The sequence below is a fragment of the Pelobates fuscus genome, chromosome 5 (genome assembly GCF_036172605.1).
Source record: "Pelobates fuscus isolate aPelFus1 chromosome 5, aPelFus1.pri, whole genome shotgun sequence".
NCBI lineage: Eukaryota > Metazoa > Chordata > Amphibia > Anura > Pelobatidae > Pelobates > Pelobates fuscus.
The window spans coordinates 285,451,571-285,477,373 of NC_086321.1; the positions used below are offsets into that span (position 1 = coordinate 285,451,571).

Here is a 25,803-nt window from a genome sequence, read left to right on the forward strand (position 1 = left end):
GAAAGAACACTATGGGGACGGGGGGGGGAAGAACACTATGGGGAGGGGGGGGGAAGAACACTATGGGGGAGAGGGGGGGGAAGAACACTATGGGGGAGAGGGGGGGGAAGAACACTATGGGGGAGAGGGGGGGGAAGAACACTATGGGGGAGAGGGGGGGGAAGAACACTATGGGGGAGAGGGGGGGGAAGAACACTATGGGGGAGACGGGGGGGGAAGAACACTATGGGGGAGAGCGGGGGGGGAAGAACACTATGGGGGAGAGGGGGGGGGAAGAACACTATGGGGGAGAGCGGGGGGGGAAGAACACTATGGGGGAGACGGGGGGGGAAGAACACTATGGGGAAGAGGGGGGAAGAACACTATGGGGACGAGGGGGGAAGAACACTATGGGGACGGGGGGGGGGAAGAACACTATGGGGAGAGGGGGGGGGGGAAGAACACTATGGGGACGGGGGGGGAAAGAACACTATGGGGACGGGGGGGGAAGAACACTATGGGGGAGGGGGGGGGAAGAACACTATGGGGACGGGGGGGGGAAGAACACTATGGGGGACGGGGGGGGAGAACACTATGGGGACGGGGGGGGGGGGGGGAAGAACACTATGGGGACGGGGGGGGGGGAAGAACACTATGGGGACGGGGGGGGGGAAGAACACTATGGGGACGGGGGGGGAAGAACACTATGGGGACGGGGGGGGGAAGAACACTATGGGGAGGGGGGGGGGAAGAACACTATGGGGAGAGGGGGGGGGAAGAACACTATGGGGAGCGGGGGGGGAGAACACTATGGGGGAAGGGGGGGGGAAGAACACTATGGGGACGGGGGGGGAAGAACACTATGGGGAGGGGGGGGGAAGAACACTATGGGGACGGGGGGGGGAAGAACACTATGGGGGAGAGGGGGGGGAAGAACACTATGGGGGAGAGGGGGGGAAGAACACTATGGGGGAGAGGGGGGGGAAGAACACTATGGGGGAGGGGGGGGGAAGAACACTATGGGGGAGAGGGGGGGGAAGAACACTATGGGGACGAGGGGGGGAAGAACACTATGGGGAGAGGGGGGGGAAGAACACTATGGGGAGAGGGGGGGGAAGAACACTATGGGGACGAGGGGGGGGAAGAACACTATGGGGAGAGGGGGGGGAAGAACACTATGGGGAGAGGGGGGGGAAGAACACTATGGGGGACGGGGGGGGGAAGAACACTATGGGGAGGGGGGGGGAAGAACACTATGGGGACGGGGGGGGAAGAACACTATGGGGAGAGGGGGGGGAAGAACACTATGGGGACGGGGGGGGAAGAACACTATGGGGGAGAGGGGGGGGAAGAACACTATGGGGGACGGGGGGGGAAGAACACTATGGGGGACGGGGGGGGAAGAACACTATGGGGGAGACGGGGGGGGAAGAACACTATGGGGACGGGGGGGGAAGAACACTATGGGGAAGGGGGGGGAAGAACACTATGGGGACGGGGGGGGAAGAACACTATGGGGACGGGGGGGGAAGAACACTATGGGGACGGGGGGGGGAAGAACACTATGGGGACGGGGGGGGGAAGAACACTATGGGGACGGGGGGGGGAAGAACACTATGGGGAGGGGGGGGGAAGAACACTATGGGGACGAGGGGGGGGAAGAACACTATGGGGACGGGGGGGGGAAGAACACTATGGGGACGGGGGGGGGGGAAGAACACTATGGGGAGCGGGGGGGGAAGAACACTATGGGGAGAGGGGGGGGAAGAACACTATGGGGACGGGGGGGGGGAAGAACACTATGGGGAGAGGGGGGGGAAGAACACTATGGGGACGGGGGGGGGGGAAGAACACTATGGGGAGGGGGGGGGGAAGAACACTATGGGGGACGGGGGGGGAAGAACACTATGGGGACGGGGGGGGGAAGAACACTATGGGGACGGGGGGGGAAGAACACTATGGGGACGGGGGGGGGGAAGAACACTATGGGGACGGGGGGGGAAGAACACTATGGGGACGGGGGGGGAAGAACACTATGGGGACGGGGGGGGAAGAACACTATGGGGACGGGGGGGGAAGAACACTATGGGGACGGGGGGGGAAGAACACTATGGGGACGGGGGGGAAGAACACTATGGGGACGGGGGGGGAAGAACACTATGGGGACGGGGGGGGAGAACACTATGGGGACGGGGGGGGAAGAACACTATGGGGACGGGGGGGGAAGAACACTATGGGGAGCGGGGGGGAAGAACACTATGGGGGACGGGGGGGGAAGAACACTATGGGGACGGGGGGGGGAAGAACACTATGGGGACGGGGGGGGGAAGAACACTATGGGGACGGGGGGGGAAGAACACTATGGGGACGGGGGGGGAAGAACACTATGGGGACGGGGGGGGGAAAGAACACTATGGGGACGGGGGGGGAAGAACACTATGGGGACGGGGGGGAAGAACACTATGGGGACGGGGGGGAAAAGAACACTATGGGGACGGGGGGGGAGAACACTATGGGGACGGGGGGGGGGAAGAACACTATGGGGACGGGGGGGGAAAGAACACTATGGGGGGGGAGGGGGGGAGAACACTATGGGGGCGGGGGGGGGGAAAGAACACTATGGGGACGGGGGGGGGAAGAACACTATGGGGACGGGGGGGGGAGAACACTATGGGGACGGGGGGGGAAGAACACTATGGGGACGGGGGGGGGAAGAACACTATGGGGACGGGGGGGAAGAACACTATGGGGACGGGGGGGAAGAACACTATGGGGACGGGGGTGGAAGAACACTATGGGGACGGGGGGGGGAAGAACACTATGGGGACGGGGGGGGAAAGAACACTATGGGGACGGGGGGGGGGAAGAACACTATGGGGACGGGGGGGGAAAGAACACTATGGGGACGGGGGGGGAGAACACTATGGGGGAGAGGGGGGGAAAGAACACTATGGGGACGGGGGGGGGAAAGAACACTATGGGGACGGGGGGGGAAGAACACTATGGGGACGGGGGGGGAAGAACACTATGGGGACGGGGGGGGAAGAACACTATGGGGACGGGGGGGGAAAGAACACTATGGGGACGGGGGGGGAAAGAACACTATGGGGACGGGGGGGGGAAGAACACTATGGGGACGGGGGGGAAGAACACTATGGGGACGGGGGGGAAAGAACACTATGGGGACGGGGGGGAAGAACACTATGGGGACGGGGGGGGAAGAACACTATGGGGACGGGGGGGGAAGAACACTATGGGGACGGGGGGGGAAGAACACTATGGGGACGGGGGGGGGAAGAACACTATGGGGACGGGGGGGGGAAAGAACACTATGGGGACGGGGGGGGAAAGAACACTATGGGGACGGGGGGGAAGAACACTATGGGGACGGGGGGGAAGAACACTATGGGGACGGGGGGGGAAGAACACTATGGGGACGGGGGGGGGAAGAACACTATGGGGACGGGGGGGGGAAGAACACTATGGGGACGGGGGGAAGAACACTATGGGGACGGGGGGGGGAAGAACACTATGGGGACGGGGGGGGGAGAACACTATGGGGACGGGGGGGGAAGAACACTATGGGGACGGGGGGGGGAAGAACACTATGGGGACGGGGGGGGAAGAACACTATGGGGACGGGGGGGGAAGAACACTATGGGGACGGGGGGGGAAGAACACTATGGGGACGGGGGGGGAAGAACACTATGGGGACGGGGGGGGAAGAACACTATGGGGGAGACGGGGGGGGAGAACACTATGGGGACGGGGGGGGGAGAACACTATGGGGACGGGGGGGGAGAACACTATGGGGACGGGGGGGGAAGAACACTATGGGGACGGGGGGGGGGAAGAACACTATGGGGACGGGGGGGGAAAGAACACTATGGGGACGGGGGGGGAAAGAACACTATGGGGACGGGGGGGGAAAGAACACTATGGGGACGGGGGGGGAAAGAACACTATGGGGACGGGGGGGGAAAGAACACTATGGGGACGGGGGGGGAAAGAACACTATGGGGACGGGGGGGGAAGAACACTATGGGGACGGGGGGGGAAGAACACTATGGGGACGGGGGGGGAAAGAACACTATGGGGACGGGGGGGGGGGGGGGGAAAGAACACTATGGGGACGGGGGGGGAAGAACACTATGGGGACGGGGGGGAAGAACACTATGGGGACGGGGGGGAAGAACACTATGGGGACGGGGGGGAAGAACACTATGGGGACGGGGGGGAAGAACACTATGGGGACGGGGGGGGAAGAACACTATGGGGACGGGGGGGAAGAACACTATGGGGACGGGGGGGGAAGAACACTATGGGGACGGGGGGGGGAAGAACACTATGGGGACGGGGGGGGAAGAACACTATGGGGACGGGGGGGAAGAACACTATGGGGACGGGGGGGGAAGAACACTATGGGGACGGGGGGGGAAGAACACTATGGGGACGGGGGGGGAAGAACACTATGGGGACGGGGGGGGAAGAACACTATGGGGACGGGGGGGGGAAGAACACTATGGGGACGGGGGGGAAGAACACTATGGGGACGGGGGGGGAAGAACACTATGGGGACGGGGGGGGGGAAGAACACTATGGGGACGGGGGGGAAGAACACTATGGGGACGGGGGGGGAAGAACACTATGGGGACGGGGGGGGAGAACACTATGGGGACGGGGGGGGGGAAGAACACTATGGGGACGGGGGGGGAGAACACTATGGGGACGGGGGGGGAGAACACTATGGGGACGGGGGGGAAACACTATGGGGACGGGGGGGGAAGAACACTATGGGGACGGGGGGGGGAAGAACACTATGGGGACGGGGGGGGGGAGAACACTATGGGGACGGGGGGGGGGAGAACACTATGGGGACGGGGGGGGGGAGAACACTATGGGGACGGGGGGGGGAGAACACTATGGGGACGGGGGGGGAAGAACACTATGGGGACGGGGGGGGGAAGAACACTATGGGGACGGGGGGGGAGAGAACACTATGGGGACGGGGGGGGGAAGAACACTATGGGGACGGGGGGGAAAGAACACTATGGGGACGGGGGGGGAAGAACACTATGGGGACGGGGGGGGAAAGAACACTATGGGGACGGGGGGAAAGAACACTATGGGGACGGGGGGGGAAAGAACACTATGGGGACGGGGGGGGAAAGAACACTATGGGGACGGGGGGGGGGAAAGAACACTATGGGGACGGGGGGGGAAAAGAACACTATGGGGACGGGGGGGGAGAACACTATGGGGACGGGGGGGGAAAGAACACTATGGGGACGGGGGGGGAAGAACACTATGGGGACGGGGGGGGAAGAACACTATGGGGACGGGGGGGGAAGAACACTATGGGGACGGGGGGGGAAGAACACTATGGGGACGGGGGGGGAAGAACACTATGGGGACGGGGGGGGAAGAACACTATGGGGACGGGGGGGGAAGAACACTATGGGGACGGGGGGGAAGAACACTATGGGGACGGGGGGGGGGAAGAACACTATGGGGACGGGGGGGGAAGAACACTATGGGGACGGGGGAAAGAACACTATGGGGACGGGGGGGGGGGAAGAACACTATGGGGACGGGGGGGGGGAAGAACACTATGGGGACGGGGGGGGGAAGAACACTATGGGGACGGGGGGGGGAAGAACACTATGGGGACGGGGGGGGAAGAACACTATGGGGACGGGGGGGGAAGAACACTATGGGGACGGGGGGGGAAGAACACTATGGGGACGGGGGGAAGAACACTATGGGGACGGGGGGGAAGAACACTATGGGGACGGGGGGGAAGAACACTATGGGGACGGGGGGGGAAGAACACTATGGGGACGGGGGGGGAAGAACACTATGGGGACGGGGGGGGAAGAACACTATGGGGACGGGGGGGGAAGAACACTATGGGGACGGGGGGGGGAAGAACACTATGGGGACGGGGGGGGAAGAACACTATGGGGACGGGGGGGGAAGAACACTATGGGGACGGGGGGGGAAGAACACTATGGGGACGGGGGGGGAAGAACACTATGGGGACGGGGGGGGAAGAACACTATGGGGACGGGGGGGAAGAACACTATGGGGACGGGGGGGAAGAACACTATGGGGACGGGGGGGGAAGAACACTATGGGGACGGGGGGGAAGAACACTATGGGGACGGGGGGGGAAGAACACTATGGGGACGGGGGGGAAGAACACTATGGGGACGGGGGGGAAGAACACTATGGGGACGGGGGGGAAAGAACACTATGGGGACGGGGGGGAAGAACACTACGGGGGGGGGAAGAACACTATGGGGACGGGGGGGGGAAGAACACTATGGGGACGGGGGGGGGAAGAACACTATGGGGACGGGGGGGGAAGAACACTATGGGGACGGGGGGGGGGAAGAACACTATGGGGACGGGGGGGGGGGAAGAACACTATGGGGACGGGGGGGGAAAGAACACTATGGGGACGGGGGGGGGGAAGAACACTATGGGGACGGGGGGGGAAGAACACTATGGGGACGGGGGGGGGAAGAACACTATGGGGACGGGGGGGGGGAAGAACACTATGGGGACGGGGGGGGGGGAAGAACACTATGGGGACGGGGGGGGAAGAACACTATGGGGACGGGGGGGGAAGAACACTATGGGGACGGGGGGGGAAGAACACTATGGGGACGGGGGGGGGGAAGAACACTATGGGGACGGGGGGGGGAAGAACACTATGGGGACGGGGGGGGAAGAACACTATGGGGACGGGGGGGAAGAACACTATGGGGACGGGGGGGGAAGAACACTATGGGGACGGGGGGGGAAGAACACTATGGGGACGGGGGGGGAAGAACACTATGGGGACGGGGGGGGAAGAACACTATGGGGACGGGGGGGGAAGAACACTATGGGGACGGGGGGGAAGAACACTATGGGGACGGGGGGGGAAGAACACTATGGGGACGGGGGGGGAAGAACACTATGGGGACGGGGGGGGAAGAACACTATGGGGACGGGGGGAAAGAACACTATGGGGACGGGGGGGGAAGAACACTATGGGGACGGGGGGGGAAGAACACTATGGGGACGGGGGGGGAAGAACACTATGGGGACGGGGGGGGAAGAACACTATGGGGACGGGGGGGGAAGAACACTATGGGGACGGGGGGGGAAGAACACTATGGGGACGGGGGGGGAAGAACACTATGGGGACGGGGGGGGAAGAACACTATGGGGACGGGGGGGGAAGAACACTATGGGGACGGGGGGGGAAAGAACACTATGGGGACGGGGGGGGAAAGAACACTATGGGGACGGGGGGGGAAGAACACTATGGGGACGGGGGGGAAAGAACACTATGGGGACGGGGGGGAAAGAACACTATGGGGACGGGGGGGGAAAAGAACACTATGGGGACGGGGGGGGGAGAACACTATGGGGACGGGGGGGGAAGAACACTATGGGGACGGGGGGGGAGAACACTATGGGGACGGGGGGGGGAGAACACTATGGGGACGGGGGGGGGAGAACACTATGGGGACGGGGGGGGGGAGAACACTATGGGGACGGGGGGGGGGGAGAACACTATGGGGACGGGGGGGGGGAGAACACTATGGGGACGGGGGGGGGGAGAACACTATGGGGACGGGGGGGGGGGGAGAACACTATGGGGACGGGGGGGGGGAGAACACTATGGGGACGGGGGGGGGAGAACACTATGGGGACGGGGGGTGGAAAAGAACACTATGGGGACGGGGGGGAAAGAACACTATGGGGACGGGGGGGGGAAGAACACTATGGGGACGGGGGGGGAAGAACACTATGGGGACGGGGGGGGAAGAACACTATGGGGACGGGGGGGGAAAGAACACTATGGGGACGGGGGGGGAAGAACACTATGGGGACGGGGGGGGAAGAACACTATGGGGACGGGGGGGGGAAGAACACTATGGGGACGGGGGGGGAAGAACACTATGGGGACGGGGGGGGGGAAGAACACTATGGGGACGGGGGGGGAAGAACACTATGGGGACGGGGGGGGAAGAACACTATGGGGACGGGGGGGGGAAGAACACTATGGGGACGGGGGGGGGAAGAACACTATGGGGACGGGGGGGGGAAGAACACTATGGGGACGGGGGGGGAAGAACACTATGGGGACGGGGGGGGAAGAACACTATGGGGACGGGGGGGGAAGAACACTATGGGGACGGGGGGGGAAGAACACTATGGGGACGGGGGGGGAAGAACACTATGGGGACGGGGGGGGAAGAACACTATGGGGACGGGGGGGAAAGAACACTATGGGGACGGGGGGGGAAGAACACTATGGGGACGGGGGGGGAAGAACACTATGGGGACGGGGGGGGAAGAACACTATGGGGACGGGGGGGGAAGAACACTATGGGGACGGGGGGGGAAGAACACTATGGGGACGGGGGGGGAAGAACACTATGGGGACGGGGGGGAGAACACTATGGGGACGGGGGGGGAAGAACACTATGGGGACGGGGGGGGAAGAACACTATGGGGACGGGGGGGGAAGAACACTATGGGGACGGGGGGGGAAGAACACTATGGGGACGGGGGGGGAAGAACACTATGGGGACGGGGGGGGAAGAACACTATGGGGACGGGGGGGGGAAGAACACTATGGGGACGGGGGGGGAAGAACACTATGGGGACGGGGGGGGGGGAAGAACACTATGGGGACGGGGGGGGAAGAACACTATGGGGACGGGGGGGGGAAGAACACTATGGGGACGGGGGGGGGAAAGAACACTATGGGGACGGGGGGGGAAAGAACACTATGGGGAGGGGGGGAAGAACACTATGGGGAGGGGGGGGGAAAGAACACTATGGGGACGGGGGGGGGGAAGAACACTATGGGGAGGGGGGGGGAAAGAACACTATGGGGAGGGGGGGAAAGAACACTATGGGGACGGGGGGGGAAGAACACTATGGGGACGGGGGGGGAAGAACACTAAGGGGACGGGGGGAAAGAACACTAAGGGGACGGGGGGAAAGAACACTATGGGGACGGGGGGGGAAAGAACACTATGGGGACGGGGGGGGGAAGAACACTATGGGGACGGGGGGGGGAGAACACTATGGGGACGGGGGGGGGGAAGAACACTATGGGGACGGGGGGGGGAAGAACACTATGGGGACGGGGGGGGGGGAAGAACACTATGGGGACGGGGGGGGAAGAACACTATGGGGACGGGGGGGGAAGAACACTATGGGGACGGGGGGGGAAGAACACTATGGGGACGGGGGGGGAAGAACACTAAGGGGACGGGGGGAAAGAACACTATGGGGACGGGGGGGAAAGAACACTATGGGGACGGGGGGGGGGGAAGAACACTATGGGGACGGGGGGGGGAGAACACTATGGGGACGGGGGGGGGGAAGAACACTATGGGGACGGGGGGGGGGGAAGAACACTATGGGGACGGGGGGGGAAGAACACTATGGGGACGGGGGGGGAAGAACACTATGGGGACGGGGGGAAGAACACTATGGGGACGGGGGGGGGGAGAACACTATGGGGACGGGGGGGGGAGAACACTATGGGGACGGGGGGGGGGAGAACACTATGGGGACGGGGGGGAAGAACACTATGGGGACGGGGGTGGAAAAGAACACTATGGGGACGGGGGGGGAAGAACACTATGGGGACGGGGGGGGGGAAGAACACTATGGGGACGGGGGGGGGAAGAACACTATGGGGACGGGGGGGGGAAGAACACTATGGGGACGGGGGGGGAAGAACACTATGGGGACGGGGGGGGAAGAACACTATGGGGACGGGGGGGGAAGAACACTATGGTGACGGGGGGGGGAAGAACACTATGGTGACGGGGGGGGAAGAACACTATGGTGACGGGGGGGGAAGAACACTATGGGGACGGGGGGGGAAGAACACTATGGGGACGGGGGGGGAAGAACACTATGGGGACGGGGGGGAAGAACACTATGGGGACGGGGGGGGAGAACACTATGGGGACGGGGGGGGGAGAACACTATGGGGACGGGGGGGGGAGAACACTATGGGGACGGGGGGGGGAGAACACTATGGGGACGGGGGGGGAGAACACTATGGGGACGGGGGGGAGAACACTATGGGGACGGGGGGGAGAACACTATGGGGACGGGGGGGAGAACACTATGGGGACGGGGGGGGGAGAACACTATGGGGACGGGGGGGAAGAACACTATGGGGACGGGGGGGAAGAACACTATGGGGACGGGGGGGAAGAACACTATGGGGACGGGGGGGAAGAACACTATGGGGACGGGGGGGAAGAACACTATGGGGACGGGGGGGAAGAACACTATGGGGACGGGGGGGAAGAACACTATGGGGACGGGGGGGGAAGAACACTATGGGGACGGGGGGGGAAGAACACTATGGGGACGGGGGGGAGAACACTAGCGGGGCGAGAGGAACATTAAGGGAGGGCACTAAGGTACAGGGAAAGTGGTGGGGGAGGGAGAAGTTCCTATCGCAGATATTTACAAACACACTGCATCCACTACACAAACAAATTACATCCACTGCACAAACACACACTGCATTTACTAACCAAATACTCTCACTGCATCCACTACACACACACACAAATATTCTTGAAAAAAAAAAAAAAAATCGGGTTGGCATGTATATTTTGTGCATTTACCACTTAATAAAGAAAAAAGATTAGCAAAAAAAAATTCTCAAAATGGTAAATGTACAGAATATCGGTAAGCTATCGGCTATCAGCCTGAAAGTTCACAGATTATCGGTATCGGTAATCAACCCCACCACCAAAAAAAACAACAATATCGGTCGATCCCTACTAGCCACTTTACTATCGCTTACTGATTCACATTAACTTCTTGTACAAAAATTACTTGGAGACCATGTGATTAGATAGATTGGACTTCAACGTCAAACTTTGGGTCGGCAGCTACAGTCCACGCAAATGAAGTTGCCAATACCGTAGGCGCATACATACCTCTTCAATATTTCGTATCCAGTTTTTTATGTTGTCAAAAGATTTTTCATTGGTGATATCATATACCAACATAATACCCTAAAAAATGTTTGAAAGAAATAATATCAAAAGAAGATCAAATTGAGATTAAATTGTATAAGATAAATACCGTATTTATCGGCGTATAACACGCACTTTTTTCCCCTGAAAATAGGGGGAAAATCGTGGGTGCGTGTTATACGCCGATATCCCATAATTACTTACCTGTCCTGAAGCGTGGGCCGGCTTCACAGCTTGCACCGCGGTACAGGAACTTTAATTTCATGTTCCGGTTTCCGGCGGGACTGAAAGGAAGTGTGCACAATAGTGTGCACACTTCCTTTCAGTCCCGCCGGAAACCGGAACATGAAATTAAAGTTCCTGTACCGCGGTGCAAGCTGTGAAGCCGGCCCACGCTTCAGGACAGGTAAGTAATTATGGGAGGGGAAGTACACTATGGGAGGGGAGGGGGGAAGTACACTATGGGAGGGGAGGGGGGGAAGTACACTATGGGAGGGGAGGGGGGAAGTACACTATGGGAGGGGAGGGGGGAAGTACACTATGGGAGGGGAGGGGGGAAGTACACTATGGGAGGGGAGGGGGGGGGGGAAATACACTTTGGGAGGGGGGGGGGGAAATACACTTTGGGAGGGGAGGGGGGGGGAAATACACTATGGGAGGGGAGGGGAGGGGGAAGTACACTATGGGAGGGGAGGGGAGGGGGAAGTACACTATGGGAGGGGAGGGGGAAGTACACTATGGGAGGGGAGGGGAGGGGAGGGGGGGGAAGTACACTATGGGAGGGGAGGGGAGGGGGGGGAAGTACACTATGGGAGGGGAGGGGAGGGGGGGGAAGTACACTATGGGAGGGGAGGGGAGGGGGGGGAAGTACACTATGGGGGGGAGGGGAGGGGGGGAAGTACACTATGGGAGGGGAGGGGGGGGAGAATACTATGGGAGGGGGGGAGAATACTAGGGGAGGGGAGGGGGAGAATACTAGGGGAGGGGAGGGGGGGAGAATACTAGGGGAGGGGAGGGGGGAGAATACTAGGGGAGGGGAGGGGGGAGAATACTAGGGGAGGGGAGGGGGGAGAATACTAGGGGAGGGGAGGGGGGAGAATACTAGGGGAGGGGAGGGGGGAGAATACTAGGGGAGGGGAGGGGGGAGAATACTAGGGGAGGGGAGGGGGGAGAATACTAGGGGAGGGGAGGGGGGAGAATACTATGGGAGGGGAGGGGGGAGAATACTATGGGAGGGGAGGGGGGGAGAATACTATGGGAGGGGAGGGGGGGAGAATACTATGGGAGGGGAGGGGGGGAGAATACTATGGGAGGGGAGGGGGGGACACTATGGGATGAGGGGGGAACACTATGGGATGAGGGGGGAACACTATGGGATGAGGGGGGAACACTATGGGATGAGGGGGGGGAAATACTATGGGAGGGGGGAAATTTCCTGGAATTTCTTTCTAAAAATGAGGTGCGTGTTATACGCCGGTGCGTGTTATACGCCGATAAATACGGTAAGTAGGCAAATGATAAACACAAAAAGTCCCTCCCTGGATAAAAGGCGATTAAGTTCTAAGTCAACACACTGCAACATATTAAGATTAATTAAGAGATGTATTTACATAGAATGTATTAATAAAATGTAGTTAAATGGTTACTCCAAGCACCATGACTACTTCACTGACTTAAAGAGGTCATGATACAGGAAGCCTAAATGCACAGCATTTTAGCATGAAAACTGAATACAGAGATATTTAGGCAACCTGGCAGAGTTGAAACCCCAACTCAACACTGTATGGGCATAGTGCTGGGAGAGTTCCTTATGAAGAGCATACTTTACACATTTCCATACCTACTTTTTGTCATTTAGCTTAATGCCTTTATCCCATTACAAACAGAGGTACATCTGGCAATAAAACACAGGTTTAAAGGGATTCTATAGTGTACGGAATACAAAGTTGTATTCCTTACACTATAGTTCCCTCTTCCGTCTGTCCACTTTCCCCTATGTTGTCCTATGGAGATTTTACAGACGATGTATGTCCTCCTGCAGAGCGTGAGGACGTCCAGCGTCACGCGACCAAAAGTTGCTTAACCACCAGGAAGTGCATCTAGTGGCTGTCTAATTGACAGCTACTAGAGGCAGTCTAAGTCCTAAAACTGCAATAATTTACATTGCGGGACTAAGTGGGACAGGGACAATGCACCCAGACCACTTCAATGAGATGAAGTGGTGTGGATGCTTATAGTGTAACTATAAGGTAGCGTAAAGGATAGCTGTAGTACAGGTTTGCAGTGAAGCTGTACACAAGTTTATTTTTTGGTCACAGACTTTTTAACACCTTCTGTTTAAAGACATGTTTTTGAAAACATATAGGTTTGACAGTTACATTTAGAGATGTTCTTGTCTAGAACTAAACTATTTAGGCCAAATACTTTTAAAGAAAATTTAGAAAGAAAAAATTAATAAATAATGATTTAGAAAGATAAATAATTTCAGGAGTGTTCACTGGCTTGTTCACTGGTTCATCCCCAAGAGCCTTGTGAAACTTACTCAAGCCAGCTAGTCTTCAAGAAGTTGATTATTGTTGACATGTAAACAAGTAAATAAAGTTGAATTTGGCTATGAGAACACCTACCATTGCTCCTCGGTAATATGCAGTAGTGATTGTTCGAAACCTTTCCTGTCCAGCTGTATCCCTGGAATTGTAAAACACACTCATGTTAAAAGATTAAGATTTTGGACATTTTGTAGAATACAATAATTTTTTTTAATTTTTGATGGAATAGGATAGAAATACATGTATATGTTTTTTACCCCATGAGTATATAATATTAATATGATTATTGATGACGAGCCAACAAATTCTGCAGTGCTATATGCAAACAAGTAGTTGTGACAAGACAAGTTGGACATACAGGAACAGAAGGTGCTAATAGCCTGCTTAAACAGCCTTACGTTCTAAGGGGAGAGAGAGGTAAAATGACAAGAGGTAAGAGTAATCTATTTCATGTCTGGCAAAAGTAGGTTGCTTGAAGACTTTACAATGAAGGCTTCGGTTTATTTTTTTTAGACGACACAGCTACAGGGACGAACAAAGTAATGTGGGAAGGGAAAACGTAACGATTTCACTGATATGCCTTTAAGAAGTGAGGTTTCGGTGATTTTGTTTTGTAGTTGTCGAAGGAAGAGAGACTAGGTGAGATCCTAAAGAAGGAATGGTGAAGCCCTACAGAAGTCTTGAAGGTGAAAGTACAAACAGAGTTAAAGGACCACTATAGGCACCCAGACCACTTCAGCATAATGAAGAGGTCTGGGTGCCAGGTACATCTAGGGTTAACCCTGCCTGCTGTAAACATAGCAGTTTCAGAGAAACTGCCATGTTTACCTATGGGTTAATCCAGCCTCTAGTGGCCGTCTCATTGACAGCCGCTAAAGGCGCTTCCACACTTCTCACTGTGATTTTCAGGAAAACATTGAGAATGCTTTCCTATGGACTGACTGAAAGCGCGCGCGGCTCTTGCCACGCATGCGCATTCAGCCAGGGACACCAGAAGAGGGAGGAGAGTCCCCAGCGCAGAGGGAGCCCGGCGCTGGAGAAAAGGAAGGGGTTAACCCCTTCCTCCCCCTTCAGTGCCATGGGAGTGGGACCCTGTGGGCGGGGGCACCCTCAGGGCACTATAGTGCCAGGAAAACGAGTATGTTTTCCTGGCACTATAGTGGTCCACCCTCAGGGACCCCCTCCCGCCGGGCTCTGGGGAGAGGAAAGGGGTTAAAACTTACCTTTCTCCAGCGCCGGGCGGGGAGCTCTTCTCCTCCGATCCTCCTCCTCCTCCTCCTCTCCTCCCATTCGGCTGAATGCGCACGCGCGGCAAGAGCTGCGCGCGCATTCAGCCGGTCTCATAGGAAAGCATTATCAATGCATTATCAATTATCAATGCTTTCCTATGGACGCTTGCGTGCTCTCACTGATTTTCACAGTGAGAATCACGCAAGCGCCTCTAGCGGCTGTCAGTGAAACAGCCACTAGAGGATTTGAGGGCTGGATTAACCCATTTATAAACATAGCAGTTTCTCTGAAACTGCTATGTTTATAAAAAAAATGGGTTAACCCTAGCTGGACCTGGCACCCAGACCACTTCATCAAGCTGAAGTGGTCAGGGTGCCGAGAGTGGTCCTTTAACTGCAGGTCTTCAGCAGAGCATAGGGACTTAGATGGGACATAACCAGGGGCATTGTTCTGAAGAGATTTGTAAATGAGGACCAGATTTTAAACTGGTCCATACGGGAAACCAATGTAATGACAGACACAGTGAAAAGGAGTGGGAGGTATGGGAGAATAGTAAGATGAGCAGGCTGATAGACTAGGGGCAAGTAAGAGGTGCGTAAGGTCAGTAAAAGGGTATTGCAGTAGTTTAGACAAGAGATGATATAACAGCACGGATGAGCATCTTAGCAAGTGATGAGGAAGAACTAGGTTTTTGAGACTGAAGCAATAAAATTTAGCAATTGGCTGAATGTGAAGTAAAGGAGAAATTGGAATCAGAAAGAACACCGGAAATAAGCCTTTGAGATAGAGCTGAGGTTAGTGCCCTTGAATTGAATGGAGATAAACATGAGAGTAGTAGTATTTGAGGGATGAAAGACAAGACGTTCTGTTTTAGAGCATGCATATCATGCATACATAGCACTTCGCAGTTACTACATCAGCATCAAAATGACTCTTATTTTTGCTTCTCGCGCTGACAATATGTATAGAGAAGAGACAGGGCTCATTTTCAGTCTTATCAGCATATAGCTATTGTAAGCGGTTGCTGTGAACAATAGCTAATAAAAGGAACACTATAGCATTAGGAATACAAACCTGTATCATCAAGGCTACATCGTCCCTGTCCATAGTTGTAATAAGGTCTCACCCTCCCGCCTATTTGCCCTAAACATTAGGAAAATAATAGTATTATCTTCCCTTTTTTGAGCATCAAGGCTTTCTCAACACTGCTTGCCATTCGCATGGCATTGTATTAAATTGTAATATTATGCTATGTCAGATTGACACACACACACACACACACATATATATATATTACATACAATACAGAAGATCCAGCAGACTCCGCTATTCACTAAACAGCAACTTCAATGTTGACAGATTTTATTAGTTTTTTAAAAGTGTTTTTTAAAAACACCTAATCTAGGCAAAAAAATAATGGGGGTTTAGTTACATTATATGATCATACATTGCATAAGCCTGCCACAACATCAATGTACCCCATCTTTGGCAGTTCTTACTCTAACAGCCTAATGTGCAATGTATGATCTCCCCATAAAGATGCATTGAATCATTGCATCTCTATGGGGAGCGCTCATCTCCACACAGAGTGTGGAGACACTGGATGACAGGGCTACACAATGTACAGCAATGACCGAGGCAGCACCTCTTGTGGCAGCCTAAGTCACTACCACTAGAGGTATTCCTAGTCTGTAATGCAGGGCTTGACAAATTTGTTTGGAATCTAGGAGCCAGTCAAAAAAAAAAAAAAATTAGGAGCCAGTCATTTTCAACAAGAAAAATGCAATTGCTAAAGGGACCCTATAGTCACCAGAACCACTACAGTTTGGTGTAGTTGTTCTGGTGTCTATAGTCTGTCCCTGCAGGCTTTTCAGTGTAAACATGGCCTTTAATGTAATGCATCTCTACGAGGAGATGCGGATTGGTACATTTGCTGCGCATGCACAAAGTCCTCACTATGCTTTCCTAAGGGAAAGCATTGGCTTAGTTTAGATTATAAAAATTGATCATCTCAGCCATGGAGGTGGGACCAACCGTGGCTAAACAGTCTCAGTGTGAGGGGGGGAAAGGGAGTAAAAACCATCTTCCTCATGGAGTTTGCAGGTACCTAAATGCACGCACACACATTGATGTCATATTCTGGCACCATTACACAGTGCGAGGGAGCAGAGAGGAGCTTCAGGAATATTACTGCTCCCTCAAGCGCCACCTATAATGCTCCTGCGGCCGGGCGGCTCCATCCTCCCTAAAGTTCCCTCAACCACAGAATTCGTGGGAAGTACAGTGGGACCTCGGTTTACGAATTTAATGCGTTCTCCGGGACGTTTCTTATTGCGAAACATTTGTAAACCGAAACGCGGTATCCCATAGGAATGCATTGAAAACCAATTAATCCGTTCTGGAGGTCAGAAATAAGTCAAAATGAGTTGGCTTGGAAACCAACCCACAATGCAGAACACACAATAAAAGGCATGCAAACGATGAGGCTCAGCTCCCTACCTTTCCAGTGCTTGAGAAATGCACCAAAAAAATTCCAAAAAGTCCCAAAACCACTGCAAACAATTTCCAGAATGGCACCAAACCTTGATGCAAAAGCCGCTCCAACACCTCCACACTCGACGCCACATGCTACCCACAGGCTCCAGCATGCAGGGGGCGGTGCTATAAACCTCCCAGGTGCAATTGTGTATTGCGAAACAAATTTGTAAACCGAGGCATTATTTTCAATGGATTTTCATTTGTAAACCGAAAATTATGTTAACCGAAGCGTTTGTAAACCGAGGTCCCACTGTATAGTGATATAGAAGTTTCCCCCACACATGAGATGAGACTATGTTGCATGTAAGCAGGAACAGAATTTTAATGGAGGCACACTGGCCTTTTATGCAAGTTTCCCAACCGGGGTGACACACAGGTGGACCTGATGGGGCACAGGGTGACAAAGTTACAGACCAATAACAGTATAGTTACAACATGTGACATTCCCACACACAAGCAATAGAATCCCTTCTCTGTGCTTGGGAGATAATTGAATCAGGAACTGTACTAATCTAACCTAATTATCTCGAAGCACAGAAAAACATACAATTTTATGAAACCCCCAAAAGTACCTTAAAAACACATACATCCCCTGATAGCCCCGATCTGGCTGAACAACATATCCAAAAAAATCACCTAGATCGTGTCAGGAATTTCCTGGAAGTCATAGTTTTGACCAACCGTGCACATGGTCCTATGCCCAAAACAGTTCCAGGGAAATCAGTGCTAACATTCGGTCAAGTTCGGTAGTCTTTTACAGGTGCTTCTTACAGCTTTGAGAAAGAAACAGCAGAGATACTAAGTCTTGGTATCGGAGCTCCACTACAGTTTGTACACACCACAGTCACTTTATTTCCATATCAACACTAGTTCACTTTAGTCTTATACCACATTACAGTCTGGTTTCAAACTTTTATTCTATCCAGATCGGATCTTTAATACAAATACACTTTAGTGTCACTAGCTTGTGTTTCAGGCTTTTTAGGAGACATTACGTCTTATTCACGGTTACTTTACACATCACGGTGTCTTCATAGTGCTTTGCGCTATGTTGCTATGGGAACCCGATGCCATATGGCTACACGCAGCAATGCTTTCCTATCAGCATCAGCTGTTTGCAGATGCATTCTGGTGTCCATGGGAACGAGCCCACAATGGATTCAGGTGTGTGTATAATATATATACACACACACACAATGGATTCAGGTGTGTGTATAATAATATATACACACACACCCCAAGAAAATTATGGTGGGGAATTGTAACAATGGATAACCCCTTCCACCTGAAGTCAGTAGATCGTTAATACATAAACCCAGATCTGCACACCAGTTAAGACATAAGACTTGCTTTTCCCACATCAATCTTAAATTTACAGTTCAAGAAAGATTGAAATTTTTGCCTCATTACTCAATTTTAAACATGGAGTTTATGTTTGTTGTATATAACAACTTTGTAATGCAAGTCAGGAAGAGATACAAAGCCAGCAAACCACTCATGGACAGCTGTTTTGTGGTTAATGCAGCCATCAGCATGATGTTGGCTTCTAGCTTTCTATTGAGGCCTGCCGTTATTTGCGGAGCACAAACCAAAAAAGTTATGGTGGGGAAAAATATAGTGATTGAAAAACCCTTTCACCTGAAGTCAGTGGATAGTCAATACATATGCAAATTAGTTCAATATATACACAAACACACACGTGTTATCAGCCAAAAACACGCAGGATAAAATTAAAAGAAACACCTTCTGCAAACAGATATATTAACTTACTGCCTCTACTCATGCCATGTTTAAATAATTAAGGGAGCAGGGAGGGAGAAAAAAAAAAATAGACTGGCCACCACTCCCAAGTACTATGGTAATGACAAGGGTGACCATATGAAATATGTATGCTGTAAGGAAGCACCAAAAATGTGAAATACAATCATCTTGCATACAGATGGGTTTTATTCATTATTACATAAAACAGGTGTGACGGGGATTGAAAAGGAAAATTCTATATTTACACTTCTGCTCACAAATTAAATTACTGGGTCAAAACATGTCTGTTTAATATAGAACTATTCTTTGTGGTGCATTATTGACAAAAACTAAGGCATTATTTTTGTCTCTGAAAAGACCTTTCAGACTTCTACATATTATAGTCATTTGTCAATCAGTTTTGGAATCTGGTATGATATTCAGAATTATATTTTAAATCTACTTACATGGGACACTGTAGGCACCATTAGCACTTAGACTCACTGAAGTGGTTATGGTTGTATCTCCCAGGCTGTCAAATAATTATCTTACGGTTTGACAGGGATGCAGGTTTTATTGCTTTTTGGAGCCTGACCCCCAATGACAGTATGGCATGAGGCTGAGCCTTACTGTCCATGCTCACCATACTTAGGGATATATTAAGAGTGTCAGCTGATGCCCTCAAAACAATCATGTGTGCACTTTACTTACCAGCAAGAACAGCAGGGATTGGTTGCGATAGTCAGCAGACAGACACTCTTTTCCTATCACTGACAGGTATTGCATAAAGGGGAGCTACTCTCTTTCCTGGCCATATAATCAAAAGGGGCCAAGCTGCAAGTGGTGGGGGACCCTTGCATCCCTGTGAAAATCGTAAGATAACAGTTTGATGGAGATACACGAGATGGTGCTCCAGGCATCTTAACTCCTTCAATGAGTTGATGTGTTTATGGTGCGTACATTTTTCCTATAAACCCACTCAGTAGCTTTATCCAAAAAAAGATAATTTTAAAATGATTTGTGATTAAACTACTTCACGGCAGAGAATTGAGCAGTGCGACTGCAGGGACATCATCTATACACAAAATGGCTTCATAAAGCTAAAGTTGTATTGATGCCTATAGATTGTGTGCTAGTTGCACCACCAGCACATGTGACATTGGCAGCCCAGAACTTGTTCCGTCAATTCTGTGCATAAATTACCTCTGCTGTCACACTGAAAACAGATGTTAAAATATTCACCTTGCAGGCAGAGTGCCTGCAAAGGGAAGCTATATCTCCCCTTCCACTCAACCCTTAAAAAAAAATAAAAAATAATAATAATAATAATAATTTTTATAAAGACCCTCCCACTGTCCACTTCATAATGGCCAGGTGTGCGCGCATGCGCTCTGAGCTGGCAAATTGGTCCAATTAAAGGCTTCTCTATGAACCTCTACAACCCCTTACTACCTTTAAAATAACCGGCTTGCCATTTACCAACTGAGACATATGCACACAAATGATCTCAATAATAAACTACCAAAATATCTAAAATATTTACCCCCCCTTTTTTTTTTTGTTTATTTACCTTAGTACTCCTATGGGACTGCACGTCATAAAGCATAATGCTACTTTCCTTTATGACACTATTGCCTCGTTTCCACTGAGCAGTATGGTTCGGGTCGGTACAGTTCGGAAGAGTTAGAATGGTCCAGCTTATTCAGGTGAGCGTTTCCACTGCAAGTCGGACCGCCAGGGGGCATGCGAGGTTAAGACCAAATGCTTAGTGTGTCATTTGTCATGAGCATTGACGTTTTCCTGTCCACCAATCAATGGATTATATAGTGGGACGCCAGTTGCTCCGCCCTAACCGTACCATTTCCTAAATCTCTAGACTAAATCTGAAGGGGGCCTAGGAATGGTGCGTTTTAGTTCGGTTCTATGGGCCAATTTCATAATGGAAACACTCAAAATAGCAAACCAGACCGTACCGACCCAAACTGCTTAGCGGAAATGGGGCATAAGTATCCACTCCAGCTTATTTGTAGTGCTTATTTATTGAAATCCACTGCTTTTAAAGGGATTATTTCATGTAAAGGTGAAATTTCACCATAAAACCTAATGACCCAATCCACTCAAACCTAAATGATCTATGCACTTTTTCCTCATGCTACATAGCCATTACTGTAACATGTTAAAGCCTTTTATTTGCAAAAAATAGCCCAATTTGTCACAAAATTTATTATGTTTGCTTGTATCTTTAATTGCACAATACTATTCCAAGCTACTTAAAAAAATAAAAATAATTGCATGTAGTGGATTCAGAGTGTGGATAGATAGATTACATAGAGTATGTATGTATCTAGAGAGGATGCAGTGTGTGTATGTGTAGTGGATGCAAAGTGTGTTTTTTTGTGTAGTAAAAAGATGAGTGAACCATCTCAATAAAATGTATTCTGTTGAAAACTTACCATATCTGTAGTTTAATTCTTTTGCCATCTAATTCTATTGTTCGGATTTTAAAGTCAATACCTGCAAAATAAAAATAAATAAAAAATTAATAATATTTATAGTTCTTATGATAAAAAAAAAACCTTGCACCCTCAAAAGTAGTCAAATCATTTACACAGGGATCAATACTTGGCAAGTAGTAATTAACGCCTGCTGAGAGTGGAAGGTGCACTCCATGCTTTCAATGGTGAGTAATTTAATGGAACTGTATAGGTGTTAAAAAAAAAAAAAAAAAATGTATATCACGGTCTTTAATGTTAGTAACGTAGGAGACAGATCAAACAATACTTAAATGCAATCAACAAATGCAAGTAGGTAGTGAACTTAAACAGAATCATTCCCAAATGAGAATTGTAGCTTACTTTATCAAAAAATATAACTATAATTAACTGAAACAACCTCATGAGGCCATTTATATCCATGGACATGTTTGGTTACAGAAAAGGCAGAGTTTACATTGCTGAGCCTTCAGAGTCAGTCTTTTTGCTCCAGAACCACTACATTAAACTGTACTGTCTCTGGTGCCTAGAGCACCCCTTTAAAAACGATTATTTGGGAATATAGTATGTGGTAGGATAGATATGTAATGTAGGTTATGAAGTGTGTGTAAGGAGCATAGTGTGAGGTGGGATAGGATAAGGATGTAGTGTGTAGGTTAATGTAGTGTGTAGGGAATGTAGTAAGGTGTGGGAAAGGGAAGTAGTGTGTAGATTATGTAGTGTGTGTAGGGAGCATGGTGTGGTAAAGGATAGGGATGTAGTGTGTGGGATAGGAATGTAGTGTGTATGGAACATGGTATCGTGCGGGATATGGATGTAGGGAACACTATAGTGTGGGATAGGGATGTACTGTGTATGCTTGTAGGTTATGCAAAGTGTGTAAGGCACAGTGTGGGGTGGGATAGGTATGTAGCGCACATGGTGTGGGGCTTCAGGAATATAGTGTGGGTAGCAGGGCTATTTTATGTTTTTTTTTTTTTATAATTATCCCTCCCAGTACTTTATCAGTCTCCTCTCCATGTCCCTTGGTGGTTTCCTATCCCACCTTTCCCTGTGCCTTAGTGTTCCTCTCCCCACAATTCCTTTCCCCCTCCCCTTGGTGGTCCTTTCCCCTCTCCTCCCCGTCCCTTGGTGGTCCTTTCCCCTCTCCTCCCCGTCCCTTGGTGGTCCTTTCCCCTCTCCTCCCCGTCCCTTGGTGGTCCTTTCCCCTCTCCTCCCCGTCCCTTGGTGGTCCTTTCCCCTCTCCTCCCCGTCCCTTGGTGGTCCTTTCCCCTCTCCTCCCCGTCCCTTGGTGGTCCTTTCCCCTCTCCTCCCCGTCCCTTGGTGGTCCTTTCCCCTCTCCTCCCCGTCCCTTGGTGGTCCTTTCCCCTCTCCTCCCCGTCCCTTGGTGGTCCTTTCCCCTCTCCTCCCCGTCCCTTGGTGGTCCTTTCCCCTCTACGTAGATGATTTGTTAATAGCGGCAGTTAAAAGAGAGATATGTCAGCAAGCAACACATGATCTACTGCACATTCTTTGGAAGGCAGGATACAAGGTGTCCAGGAAGAAAGCCCAGTTGTGTCAGCCAACTGTCAAGTATCTGGGATTCCATATCTCTGAAGGTCAAAGGATAATGGGGCCAGAGAGAAAAGAAGCTGTATGCCAAATACCAATACCCAAGAATAGAAGACAAGTGCGAGAGTTCTTGGGGGCAGCAGGCTTCTGTAGGATATGGATTCCCAGTTATGCGATATTGGCGAAACCTCTTTATGTGGCTATAAAAGGTACAGAACACGATCCCTTCCTGTGGACCCCCGAACAGCAAAAGGCATTTGAAGATGCGAAGAAGGCATTGATGAGCGCCCCAGCATTAGGTCTACCTGATCATACACGCCCATTCTACTTATATGTACACGAGCAAAGAAGAATGGCTGTGGGAGTATTGACACAGTACTTGGATCATGGCAAAGACCTGTTGCATATATGTCCAAACAACTGGATGCAGTGGCCAGTGGTCTTCCACCTTGTCGAAGAGCTGTAGCTGCCGCCGCCCTGCTGGTAGCCGAAGCTGATAAGCTCACTCTGGGTCAGGAACTCTACGTGCGAGTCCCGCATGCAGTACAGACGTTGCTAGACTATAAAGGCAATCATTGGTTTAGCAATAGCCGCATGACTAAGTATCAAGCTATGTTATGTGAAAACCCAAGAGTGCATCTAGAGACTGTTAATACCTTGAATCCAGCTACCCTTTTGCCACAACCTACTGAGAGTCAACATGATTGCCTGGATGTGATGGATGAAGTGTTTTCAAGTAGACCGGACCTTCGTGATTTTCCCATACAGAACCCTGATGTCCAGTACTATACGGACGGCAGTAGTTATGTGAAAGAAGGGATTCGCTATGCAGGATATGCAGTGACAACTATAGACAAGGTGATAGAAGCTCGGCCATTGTCAAAAGGCAGAACTAATCGCACTCACACGAGCGTTACAATTGGCTGAAGGTTTGAGGGTGAACATCTACACGGACTCCAAGTATGCGTTTTTAACCACTCATGCCCATGGAGCTTTGTATAAAGAAAGAGGACTACTGAACTATTGGAAGCCGTGTGGGAACCGAAAGAAGTTGGTATCATACATTGTCGAGCGCATCTGAAAGGTGATGGTGATGTAACAAAAGGAAATCGGATGGCAGATAATGCAGCCAAGCGTGCCGCTGAATCAGGAAAACAGGAGTATGTGGAACGTATAGCTGCTCTCATACCAACCCCTCTGTCTCAATGGAATTTATACAGATAGGTTCAAAACTTATTTGGGTTCCAGATATATGGGACAGGTTTGGATCCTGGGACAATATTATTTATAGGGATAGAGACCGATACTGTGGCAGCCCAGACTCATCAGGTTTTCCATTCTTTCTACAAGGAGATGAGTGTAGAGAATAAGATCCCCCATAATGCTAAGATCCTGTTTATTGATCTAGCCGAGAGTATTGCTGGTAGTCTTAATGTAACCAACTGCTATGTGTGTGGAGGTACTAATATGGGAGACCAATGGCCCAGGGAAGCAAAGGAGGTAATGTATTCCGGTTCTGAGACAATTGAACAGATAACATCTTCTCAAGCGGATTATCAAATGAGTGTTAGAGGTAAATCTGAGTGGTGATTAAAGACCTCCATTATAGGTTATGTTTGCATATCAAGGAAAGGAATAATGTTTAATACATCTGTAGGAGAATTGACTTGTCTAGGGCAAAAAGCTTATGATGATGATACAAAGAATACAACTTGGTGGTCAGCTTCAAATGTCTCAGAACCACCTAACCCGTTTGCTAGATACGCCAATTTAAAGGATGTGTGGTTTGACCTATCTGCTACATCTAGTTGGAAAGCCCCAGCAAATTTGTACTGGATCTGTGGTAAGAAAGCCTATTCGGAGTTACCACAGGACTGGGAAGGGGCATGTGTGTTAGGTATGCTCAAACCATCCTTCTTCTTGTTGCCTATTGAAACAGGAGAGACTTTGGGAGTTAAAGTATATGATGTGAATCATAGAAAGAAAAGGGGACCCCTAGAGATAGGTACCTGGGAAGATAATGAGTGGCCTCCCCGGCGTATTATAGGCCAGCTACGTGGGCAGAGGATGGTACTTTTGGATATAGAACCCCAATATATATGCTCAACCGTATTATAAGGTTACAGGCAGTGGTTGAGATAATTACCAATGAAACATCGCAAGCGCTCAATCTCCTAGCGAAACATAATACTAGGAGGAGGACAGCCGTTTACCAAAATAGATTAGCCTTGGATTACCTATTGGCAGTAGAGGGAGGTGTATGTGGGCAGTTTAACCTAAGCAATTGCTGTCTTCAAATAGATGATGAAGGGCAAGCAATAGCTGAGCTTACAAGCCATATGGTTAAACTAGCGCATGTGCCTACCCAGGTATGGAAAGGGTATAATCCAAGTAGTTGGTTTGGTAACTGGTATGAGCAGTTTGGAGGACTTAAGGCATTGGTAGGTGGAGTCATGCTAATCTTGATGCTGTGCCTTCTCCTACCATGTCTGATTCCTTTGGTAGTTAGGTCTGTGCAGAGCATTATAGAGAATATAGCAGAGAGAAAGGCTGCTGCACAGATAATGGCTATATATAGGTATGAGGCTCTAAATCAGGGAGAACTAGTACAGAAAGAGGAATGTTGAGGGATTCATATCGTTAGGGAGTCGCAAAGTCTGGTCTGGTTCATAGCAACCTGAGGTGTAAGCAAACTATGGT

At 51.7% G+C, this 25,803-nt stretch overlaps 1 protein-coding gene across 1 annotated transcript in view; it reads right to left on the minus strand.

Annotated features, from left to right (window-relative positions):
• Positions 1 to 25,803, minus strand: part of RAB8A (RAB8A, member RAS oncogene family) — a 65,674-nt gene that overhangs the window by 22,744 nt on the left and 17,127 nt on the right. The window contains exons 2-4 of the mRNA XM_063456559.1: positions 21,514 to 21,574; positions 13,631 to 13,691; positions 10,965 to 11,042 (exon numbers count right to left, since the gene is read on the minus strand). Coding sequence (XP_063312629.1) covers positions 10,965 to 11,042; positions 13,631 to 13,691; positions 21,514 to 21,574 — 200 coding nt within the window. The remainder of the gene's footprint in view (positions 1 to 10,964; positions 11,043 to 13,630; positions 13,692 to 21,513; positions 21,575 to 25,803) is intronic.